Raw genomic sequence first — 11,906 nt, 5'->3', positions numbered from 1 at the left:
CTTACATTCCCAGCACGTGACAAGTAATATCTGCGAGGAGTCTAGGTTAAGGCAGATATAATGTCGTGAGTACGTCTCCAGCTTTTACACGAAAAAAGTTGGTAAATAAGACGTCTGAGAGATTTTGCTTTGGTACATAGACGTTCAGACTTAATCTGGACATCTGCGGGAGGTTAGTGGTTTGCTGGGTAGCCATGACTTAACTCAAGGTCGTTTGAAGATCATTCGGAGGCTGGCGGCGAAATGCGTCCCAGATATTGTAACATCTGCCGCCGCGACCGAGAACAGTCGAGCCGGCATTCGAGTGACGTTCTAAGATGGATTTCCAGCTGGCGAACACAAGCTTAATGCTAGATTAAAAGCTTTGGCGGCCATCCTGCATACATTGAAAAGTGAACGTTGCAGAACTGTAATCGCGGCGAGAGATGTAGCAAGAGAGATAATAAACCCCGGCTCAGTCAAAGATGGGTGGAGAGAAGGGCCACGGATGCAGCAGCGATAGTTGCCCAGCGACCGACAGATAAACACTCCCAAGGCGCTCTGCGAGGGTGATAGCGGTACATTTGCAGGCGCCTTTGCAGCGAGTGGAAGTGAAGACCGATGCCTCCTTCAGGTGCCCAATACACGCTCGTCGGCTTCTGCCCGGAACTCGACTGGAGGCCGCTGAGTTTCGTCAAGCCCATTCCCGGTAACAGGGTATGCAGCGCTTGCGGACTCGTGCGCAAGAGGACCGCGTTGCTGCCCTGCATGCATGCACTGTGCGAGCCTTGCTACGAACAATGTGTCCAGGATGATCTGTACACCTGTCCGCTCGATGGCTCCGAGTGCAACAACGAGGACGACGTCGACTGGAAGGACTTTCCAGCAGATGAACTGCTGAGGAGACAGGTTAGACCTGCACCCTATTTTTTGTTCCAGATTGTCTCTTCCCTTGTCCTCTCTTAACAGAAAGCGTCTTGGAATATCAGTGTCTGGCATGTAGCCGAGGAAATATGGGCATACTTTGAAAACAATTCGTGGCTGTATGTAGGTGTATTAAAAGCTGTTTGAAAAAAATACCTGGACGTAAAAGTTAACGTGCCGTACAATTTTTGGTTTGGTGCATATGATCTTAATTTTGGCTTGCATGAATAAAACACCGCCTGTCACTAAGCTTTCCTAGCAATGGATGCGAAAAAAAATATTCGTTTCTGTTTTGTACAAAAACCTTTATACGCTCTCACACACCACTCTTCTGAATGTTTGCAAAAATTGATTAGATAAAACGAACGTTGGAGAACACGGCGTGTCCGTCAAGCGCGCTGGCTAGCTGGTAGAAACGACCCTCTTGATTCTCTCTTTTACGGCGTAGACAACCTCCTGTATTCGTGTCTGTGAAACCACGGCACGCTGCAGTACGGACTTGTAAAATATATTTTGTAGCTTAATGATAAGCTTGCAAAGCGGCTGCGTAGGAGCGTCACTGTTACTATTGCTGGTATGGTCCTGATCGTTCAACCCTAGCGTCTTTTAATAGCAACTCCCTTTGCTGCTGAACAGTACGGTGCGTCATTTCCTACCTCTTGCCGCTGCTGCCGTCCTAACTGAAGACACTTGGGATGAACATAATTAGGTGCAACGTTTTTAACAGCGTATTTTCAAGTCGTGTAGATGGACGCCTTGCTAAAATTGTGCGTATTTTTAATCCTCTAGAAGTTGAAAATCTGTTCCTTTCCTTTTTCTAATATCATATACAGCTAGCAAAACGATACGCGTTTGGCATAAAACGTGAATATCAATCTTCCTTACTTTTCCAAAACCAGGCAGCTTAACTACCGATCTACCTGTATCGCCCGCTGCGTGAAATGCAGCACGGTAACCCACGAGGGCATTAGGCTGATACTGAATGAATCGGAGTAGGTATCTGGTGGGATGCTGTTGTGGTCCAGTTGCCAGAATTCAAAAAGGAGTATGTATTTTTGTGGGCTGCGATTTAGGTGTACTATTTTTTATTGTTTCCACAAACATTTGCTTCTACTTGGGCGACTATCTATGCAGCATACACAGACGTGGATGTGCGAACAATGAAAATTTGCAAACACTTCGTGAGGCCTCTCCTGCAGTAATTCTGTTCCATCAATGCAATATTCTTCGCCCCGCCGCGGTGGCTCAGTGGTTACGGCGCTCGGCTGCTGACCCGAAAGACGCGGGTTCAGTCCTGGCCGCAGTGGTCGCATTTCAATGGAGGCGAAATTCTAGAGGCCCGCGTACTGTGCGATGTCAGTGCACGTTAAAGAACCTCAGGTGGTTGAAATTTCTGGAGCCCTTCACTACGGCGTCCCTCATAGCCTGAGTTGTTCTGCGAAGTTAAACCCAATAAACCAGCAATATTCTTCGTTTGGCACTTCTTCGAAGCTCAAAATATTAACATGGATATCTTAAACCTCGCTCATACGCGGCCATGTTTATTCAGTGTACTCTATACGCGCTGAGTGTGAACATGCATACGCCTGAGATTACATCTGTGCTTCTCCGATGTTTAGGGTGCTTGAACCTGTATTTCATTTCAGGTCAAGTTGACTCCTCAGAAGCTTATGCATTCTCCTGATGCTACCTGTGTCATCTACTGCCTCTTCCTTTCCGTTTTCTCCCAAAGGAAATTGAATTAGATCGACAACCGATTTTGCCACCTGCGCTGCCGTGTATGCCATGTGCGCATTATATGGTCATCTAAGATGTCTATGGCAGGTTTTCTGAAGAGAAAAGTGTACAACAGCTGTATCATGCCGGTACTCACCTACAGGGCTGAAACATGGAGGCTTACGAAAAGTGTACAACTTAAGTTAAGAACAACGCAGTGAGCTATGGAAAGAAAAATGATACGTGTAACGTTAGGATACCGGAAGAGGGCAGAGTGGGTGAGGGAATATGCGCTGGTTAATGATATCCTAGTCGAAATCAAGCGGAAGAAGTGGGCTTGGCCAGGGCATGTAATGCGAAGGCAAGATAACCGCTGGGGCTTAAAGGTGCACTGAAGAGGAATCTGAACTCGTCTTTTTGACGCGGGAACTCGACGTACACGTTCCGAGCATTCTTAGAAACTGCAGATTATTGCCCTGTGTGGCCGATTTCTCTAATTAAATCGAATTAACGTCCGGCCCCCGGCTTTACGTTTTGAATTCTCTCCGTACGGTGGGCGGAGTCGACCAACGCGTGGAGTGCATTCAGCCAGCTTCGTGGAGGCTTTGCTTTCGGTTTATTTTATTTTTTAGGTTTCTGTGAAAGTTTTATTCGCAGATAATATAGCCGCAAAATAAGCCCGCAGAAATAAAAATACGCGCGGACTATTTGCTACTACGGATTACTGCGTATTACTCCGCCGATGGCAGAGCGACAAGCCGCCACTGGATGGATGGATGGATGGATGGATGGATGGATAGGAGCGCCCCCTTTGAAACGGGGTGGTGGCAATTGCCACCATGCTCAGCTTTTCTTTCTTTATTATTTTTTTTGTTTACTGTGTTGGCAATTCTCATTAAGATTCTCCATCAACTTTGCCTACGGTTTCCTACTATTCTAACCTTATTCCACATCTCTGCTTTTCAGCCACCAATCCTCCAATCGCTTTTTGCTGACTTCCACTGCAGATTTATTTACATGACCATTGTTATCTTTAAACCCTAGGGCCTCAGAAAGAGTGACTGTGCCTGCATCGACATCCGGATGGATACCATCACATTTGATTATGAGGTGTTCAATTGTTTCCACAGATCTACCACACACTGCACATGTGTCATCTTCTTCGTTAAATTTCTTTTTGTAGCTGCGCGTTCTAAGACACCCTGATCTAGCTTCAAAAAGTAGGGCACTGCCTCTTGAGTTATCATAGAAAAATTCTTTCCTGATCTGCCTTTTCCAGAATCGATATAGTTCTACACTGTTTCTGTTCCATTGAATTCATCCAATTTTTAACTTCCGCGGACTGGACTGGGTGAAAGGCACGCCACGCTTTGGTCGACTCCGCCCGCCGTACGGGGAGAATTGAAAAAAAAGGCGGGAGCCCGATGTTAATTCGATTTAATTAGGGAAATCAGCCACAGAGGGCAATACATCGATGTTTCTCAGAATGCTCGGTACTAGGGGTGTGCGAATATCAAATTCTTCGAATACGAATCGAATACGAATACTTGGCTCCGAATATCGAATCGAATATCGAATAATCAAGGACAGACGCATTTAACCACTACAAAACATTTTTTTGAGCACCCAAGAGCATCACAGTTCAACTATCGATGATTAAATGAACAAAAAAGGTATGTGTGGCTGCACAAAAAGTATCAGTCTCGAATATTATTCTTAGAAGAGTGGAAATATCAGAGAAGATGGCTGGTACACAGCATTGATTAAGGCTAGCTTGCCATCAGCACGAACGCGCGTTGCTGGGATGAACATAAAAGGTTGTCGTGAAGGAAAACCCGCTGCTCCACATGGTCAGGCAGAAGTAGTTCCCTTCTAGCTGAAACGACTCCTCCAGCCACAGAAAATGCCCTCTCACTTGGCACTGAACTGGCATGTATTGCGAGGTACTTCGTGCACAGCTCTGACTATACCAGCTTCGCAGGTATAGCCACAAAGAAGCTCACCAGCGCAGTCAGCTACGGTATGGCCCTTGGAGGAAGGAATGCGCATTGCTGTGGGCGCTGCCTTGTTGCTATGTCTCTGTCAATAGGGCTTGCGGATCGAAATGAACGCCGGTGTTCACAATGAATATTCGGCTAGACACGAATATTCGCGTCGGGTCGAATATTCGAGACAACACGAATACCTGGATTTCGAATCGAATACGAATACTAAAAATATAATATTCGAATTATATTCGAAAATATAGAATATTCGCACACCCCTACTCGGAACGTGTAGATTGAGTTCCCGCGGCAGAAAGACGAGTTCAGATTCCTCTTCACTGCACCTTGAAGGGTATGTGAGTGGATTCCAAGAGAAGGCAAGCATAGCAGGGGGCGGCAGAATGTTAGGCGGGCGGATGACATTAAGAAAAAGTACAGGGTTAATCGGAGAGACGTGATAGGCCTTTGCCCCGCTGTGGGCGAAGTGAGCCTGATGATGGTGTCTACGCCTATAAAGGCATGGGTGCATTTGGCGTCATACGTGTCTATTTTTTATTAACGCGCTAGCATCGCAGTTGTCACAATACAGCCCGCCAATCCACGGTGTCACGAAATTCACAGATTGGTCGATAAAAATGAAGTGACCATGTTACGTCATCATAACCTGCCCTGATGGGCCACCCTGATTGGCCGAGAGAGGTGGTCATCACTATGCCCAGCGTGGTAGGTGGAAACGTGACCACTAGATTGCCAACAACCTGCCCACCATGGCAGGTGGCATTTAGCTTACTGATCGATCGCGATAGGTCACGTAACCTTGTGATGTCATAGTAGCCTACCCACTCGGTTGTGAGGAACCTCACTTGTGGACAGCGACCTGGGCAGAGAACCAGTAAAGAGGATAGCTTCTTCCTTCTTCACACCTCGCTTCCTTCGAGGTGCTCACTTATTTGGCGTTGGACTTGCTACAAAGGAACTGGACTTTTGCAACGATTAAAAAAAACTGCGCAGGAACAAATTCATACCGAAGAAAAAGAAGTTTCGCACTGAGCTACCGTAGCTGTCGAAAAGTAACGCTCGAGCTCCAGGCTAGCGCTTCACGACTTGCCGAAAGCCGGGGTTTGCCTATACCGCTGCGCGAAACCTGACCTAGAACCACGTAACATGATGCAATACGCTCTTGTATAATCTACTTGGACTCGGAAATTTCCAGAGGCGGACAAGAGCGCTGAGAAAGAGAGGTGGCGCCGCAGCACACATTAAGCCACATCGCCCTCCTCATCTTTTCGAGAGGACTGGAACTCTCCCGAACATCTCGCCGCCGGCGGGCGCGCCTCTCTTCGACGCTCCGCCGGTGGGCACATTCCAGCGGCATGACGTCACAGTCTCGGCAGACGCGCGGAGCCGCGTGCGCCCGCCGCTGTGTTTACGACTGCCGCGCCGCGCGCTACTGCGCATGCGCTAGGAGGGCTCACCGTGCATATATAATGCGCGAGACATGCGGTTGATGCAGTGCGCTCCACATGGGGTTAAAGAGAGTCGAGCCGCTACCAGTCGGCTGAGAAGACTGGAAAACCTCAATTCCTCAGACCCCGAGGTTGTCGCGTGGCAGTTAGCCACTTGCGCTACATTTATAGTGGCATAGCAGAGCTAAGCCACTGTCAGTTTTTTCGGCGCGCGCACTGCAAACGCCTTGTTGTCGCTATAGCGGCCTTACAGAACCAATGTCAAAAATCATGTGATAAATGCAAATGTCTGCATCGCCACAGCATAGCCTATATGTGCTACTGCAGCCGGGAGTACGAATAAGCAGATTGATGGACCGACAAGTGCAAAGAAGCTGTCTAAAACGCACACATACATTCATGTAGAAGCAGTGACAAATATGAAATCTCTATTCCGCTCTTAAGTTGGCCTAAGCGTCCCCGTAGTTATTCTAATTCAGGTGTCCTTGCGGACGGACAGAACAAAGTACTGCAGGTCAGTCCTCGCTGTCCGTTGAATCCCAGTGCAAAGAGAAATGCAGCCAGGCGTATGTTTTACAGTAAGCTACTTTTCCATGGTACTTCTCTTCAGCGCCCTCCCAAATAAGTGTGTGTATTCTTCGAAGAACTCAACTTTGTCATCGTCGTCCTCCCCTTCTTATTCCAAGCGAACCCGAATATCGTAGTTACCATGGCCTTGAACGAGCGCGGCCATGCGTGCAGCATACGTGCATAAACATCGGAAGGCCAACCGGTGCTCCTATTTAGTGTTACCCACATCCATCCGTACCCGGACGGGCAAAAATGAGATCACAAGGGGTGAAGTGGCTACCGCGGGCTCTCATCAAAGCTTATGCAAATATAGATTCATTTCACGCGTAACAGGGTCAGAACTCCAAGCGGACTCTCAAAATTGAAATCTAAACACATCACTGCACTTCAAGCATTAGGGATGTTTAGTTCTGGCTTTGTAGTTTGAGGACATGTGACACATTCTACTGTCCTTTAACAATGCAGGAGCTTATGTGAAATCGCAAGGTGCATTGCCTTAACGGAAAAGGAATGCTCTACTGAGTCGTTCGAAGGGTAGTAGTGATTCCTATGAATGTACTATTTTTGCTTTGCAGGTGAAGTGCTGGAATGCAGAACGGGGTTGCAAGCACGTGGCGGCTGCTTCCATGATCACCCAGCATTTCAATCGGGAATGTGTGCACCATGCTACTTGGTGCCCAAAGTGCTCCATGAGAGTCCTTTGCAGCGACGTGTGCTCCCACCTCAGATCGGGATCTTGCAGCTCGTCAACTGATACCTCTTCGGGATTCTGTAGACACTCCGACCTCAAAGATGAAAGCGCGTCTTTTACTACTTTCATAGAAGCGTTTGAAAAGCAGGCGGGTGAACTCAAGGGCTACCTCGAAAGAATGACAGCTGATATTAGCGTACATGGTGACAGGCTGAATGAAATATGTCATGATATGAACACTTTCAAAGAAACTCTCAAGCAAGAACTGGCAACTGCAGTACAAAGTACTGACAGCTTGAAAGAGTCCTTGCGTGATCTCTCGACGTCTAACGCGGAAATCAAAGAAAGCTTGACCACCCGCAGTGGTGCATCAAACCATCCTTCTGCAGGGTTGAAGACAGCAGGCAGCGGTTTGGTAATGACAGCTGCTCTTGAAGAACTGAAAACTTTTGGGAAGATGAATTGTCAGAAGACAATGAACTGCATCACCAAAGTACTTCAACTCGTTCAGCTTCAAACAACGCGGTGCGAGTTTTTTGTGAAAAATGTGAAATCCATCCAAGAAAAAACACTCGAGACAGGCCTTTTTTGGTATTTCAGCGTACCTGCGTACATGCGCGGCTATTGCATGTTACCAGGGCTACACTTCCGGAAGGAAGGTGACTCGGTTACTTTGCATGCTTGCTTGCAGCTGCTCAAAGGTAACATGGACAATGTTGTGCGGTGGCCATTCGAGCACAAAATCAAGCTTAGCGTCGTGCACCCGGGCCAACGCGACGAAATTGAGGCTGAGGTTAAACCGGTTCGGGATGATTACTTCACCAAAAAGCCAGAGGAATCAGACAACTGGCCTGTTGCTTTTTTGCACAAGATGTTTGACCTAGTCGTCCTCCAGAGAGAAGGCTTTGTTCAAGATGACAAGCTTCGTGTCAAGTGGGAGCTGCTCCCGTAAGTTTCACTTGTATTGGCGCAGGGACCAAGATACTGCACATGTGTATGGAAGGAGGAAGTTCATTGCGGTGGCATTTAGGTTTTCGGTGCCCAATTTTTGGCTTCGCTGTCACAAAATATTCTTATTGGTCGAAAGACGTAACGTGGTCTTGTAACGTGATTACGCCCTTGCCTATGTGCCAGGTGGCAGCCTGCCCACCGGAACGTGAGCAAACTGCTCATTGTTGCCAAACTGAATGCCTATTCAGCCTGGCCACCGTGGCGTTGCTCCAAGCCATACGGGAGCTCGTGAAGAGCAACCTGAGCCTCAGAAGCCCCACCGGTTGTTGCGTTTGAAAGAGCCACCTGCCGGGGCAGTGCCGCATCGCGTAACCACTGCGCCAGTAGTGGTATGGAGACTGTCCGCAATCTATGAATGCGATTTACAGAGTCATGGCGTAATCAACGCCTTGAGGCCACCATTGGGCCAATCGTAGGGAAATTTGAAATCAACCCTACGAAATGGTTTAAGGTGGATTTGTAGCGATTGGTGGGTGACTTAAAGTGAATTGGTGGGTCGGAGTAGTATTTTCAAAACTCATAATTCATTGGAAGATACTCGAATATTCTAGAAAGTGACGACTCATGCATGCAGTAAAAGGGAAATGAAACTGCAAAAACATTACACGCTCATTGTAGAAACCATAGCAGGCAACGTAAGTGCTGCCGCATTTTATTTATCAGTGTGGTTAAGAAAGTCCCCAAGTTTGTTTGTTTTTTCTCCGTAATACTGGAACATCTGAAGAAAGCTGCCTGGCTGCTACAATACTTATCATGTTTCACAAAATAAACTTGCAGTTACCATTTACTTCTGATGTCATTTCTGTTTTGCCTTTCCATCACGTTGTTTTGAAGCGTCTTTTAACATGAGTCCACGCTATCAGTATTGTTTAGCAATGAGGAGCTTTTTCTTCTACTAATTTACAGTTTCACAGTTAAGACGCCGTAAATACCCGCTTCCCCACAAGACATCAGGCAACTACATGGAGACGGCTACAAACAAACTCATACCCAAGTCGCTACATATACAGTAAGATTTGGCCTACGCAATATACTCCTGAATGCGTGTGGTGCGGAGAGATAGCCACCCTCTACCACTCCACATTGGGCTGTCGGGCGAGCCCGATAGAGCCCAAAATTACAAACCCGTCAGTCGAGCAGTGGGAGGAGCTTCTGTCCAGCTCGGACCCGCAAGATCAGCTTGCGCTGGTTGAGCGGGCCGAGGAGGCAGCAAGAACCAATGGGATCCTGTACCTAGGAACACCACCTGCTGCTCAAGACCCCAACCCCTAAACCCCGCCCCATTTTGCCGAATAAAGTTTTATGCTACTACTACTACAGCCGCAGCTGTATGTGGTGTATTTTTGGGAATAAACGACAGCTCATTTTCAACCGTAATATCTCGTAGTAGGAACTACCCACGTTCATGTCCAAACTGAAAAAAAAAACTGTCCATGTGACGTACTTACCCGCATAAAGACAGGCCTATTCTTTATAAAGTCGTGCACTGAGAACTCGGCCGCAACCAATACGCTTTTCATGTAAGGGCAAGGCACCATGTGACTAAGAACAGAAAAGAGAAAGGTGAACCCAAGCTGCTCACCAAGATTGAACCTACGCTGGCATAAAGGTGGCGGAAATCGGCACGAACATGGGCCCTAGGTGGGTTTCTCGGCAAATTCGCACTTTTTACAGCGACGGCCCGACGTTCATGCCTGGACAGGGCCTATGCTCAGCCAGTCGGTCCAACATTATTAATTGATGCGCTGCCAATATGGGCTTCACTGTGGCTTTTAAGCTATTGGCGGATCTTTAATTGATTGTGAGACATTCCAGCGGCTAAAAAGACAGGGACGAAGGTAGACGAGACAGGAAGAACCCCGGATGATTGACGAGCGTCGAAGAAGGATTCACACAAAAAACGAGGGATCACAGGGCCCGTTGTACTAGAAAGTATGTCATTAAGCGTAGAAAGTTGAGCTAGTTGGTTGCTAGTACTATTCTGAGACATTCCAGCGGCTAAAAAGACGGACGAAGCTAGACGAGACAGGACGAACGATTGACGAGCGTCGAAGAAGGATTCACGCACAAAAAACGAGGGATGACGTACTACGCTTAATGACATACTTTCTAGTACAATGGGCCCTGTGATCCCTCGTTTTTGTGTGTGAATCTTTCTTCGACGCTTGTCAATCTTCCGACGTTCGTCCTGTCTCGTCTGCCTTCATCATTGTCTTTATAGCCGCTGGAATGTCTCACAATAATGCTAGGAACCAACTAGCCCGGATTTCTACACTTAATTCATTCGCATTTCCACCAGAGGGATCTCACAGACTTATCCAATGTGGCAAGCCGTAGGCTTTTCTTTTCCAAGGTCAGTGGGAAATTTGTTTGCCATACAAATTTCCGCCTTAGGTAGTGCACCATAGGGAAACCTCTTACTGTGTATTCTGAAATTTGTTCTATCCTTAACGGCGAAACTGTAGGCAGCCCACGGATACGCAATGTAGACTTGCCAACAAAAATGCCTTTTTATTCCAGTTGTTCTCAACCAGCTCTAATCTCTGTCTAGCCTTTTACAATAAGAAACCAGCATGCATCCAAAAAAGAAGTTAACCAAAGGATTCAAGGCACAAAATGTATCGCATATACGCTGCCCGTATATCGCCAGACACTGCGCCTGGAGCCATTGAGCTGATAAGTCATATCGGAAATAATCGTTCCACTCCTATTGCAAGAGAAATATTGCCCCGCTTGGAAGCAGACTTTTTGCCCAGATCTTGCACGATGACCTCGCAATGCATCGGAGCTGCAAAGAGATCCACGATGTGGTCATCAGCGTAAGTGCGACCATCGCAGCAAAACGACAAAAATTATTAAATAACAACGTGAATTTCGTCGCGAACAGTGTGCGAGAAGATACTCGCGAAACATACTGATATAATAGTTTGTAAATTACGATAACTCCTGCCACATTAACTGCAAAATGTGCATGAAATTCACCAAATTTTCCTGGCTCCGAATAGCTGATTTCTAATCTTAATGCGTGTCACACCCCGAAATACATATATTAAGAGCAGTAAATAAATATAGACTTTAATAATATTGAACGTTTTTTAGATTTATTATAATTACGTGCCTCTAAATTGCGACCTGCTTTCTTGCCCTATCTTTCAAGTAATGTTATCCCAGAACTGTGTAGCATTTCTTGCCAAAGACGTTAATATAACAACTTTGACGAAAGTTTTTTTTAATAAAATATTTATGGAAAGACTGCTTGCACAGTTTTGCGAAACGCGCTGAACGCAAGAGAGTGAAGGCATTTTTGTTTGAAAAAAAATTAAACAGCTTATGTCGCTTCAATTGCATGTAACATGGGAGCCAGAAGTCTTACTTCTAGCACAAAGGGGCATCGACAGCGGGCAGATATGATGGTGAGCAATGCGTCACCACGGACCCGAGCACCGGCGCTTAGCCGTGCGTGGCATCGCCGTGTCCGGAGAAAAGGGGATCCTGGTGGTTGAGCCGATGCCGAGTGTTTGGACCTTGAAGGCCCCTCGGCGGAGGCAACACACCACTTTGGCC

At 47.0% G+C, this 11,906-nt stretch overlaps 1 protein-coding gene across 1 annotated transcript; it reads left to right on the top strand.

Annotated features, from left to right (window-relative positions):
• The first annotated feature begins 556 nt into the window (after positions 1-556).
• On the top strand, positions 557-9,129 carry LOC149345894 (uncharacterized). The gene is made up of 2 exons (XM_089586268.1): positions 557-888; positions 7,216-9,129. Exons 1-2 carry the CDS (start codon positions 601-603, stop codon positions 8,281-8,283), a joined length of 1,356 nt encoding a protein of 451 aa, XP_089442394.1. The 5' UTR covers positions 557-600; the 3' UTR covers positions 8,284-9,129.
• The last annotated feature ends 2,777 nt before the right edge of the window (positions 9,130-11,906 follow it).

This window comes from Amblyomma mixtum, chromosome 4, assembly GCF_055824585.1.
Source record: "Amblyomma mixtum isolate Tamu chromosome 4, ASM5582458v1, whole genome shotgun sequence".
Classification (NCBI taxonomy): domain Eukaryota; kingdom Metazoa; phylum Arthropoda; class Arachnida; order Ixodida; family Ixodidae; genus Amblyomma; species Amblyomma mixtum.
The sequence above is the reverse complement of the archived record's forward strand: the minus strand, read 5'-3'. Positions and strand labels throughout refer to the sequence as shown.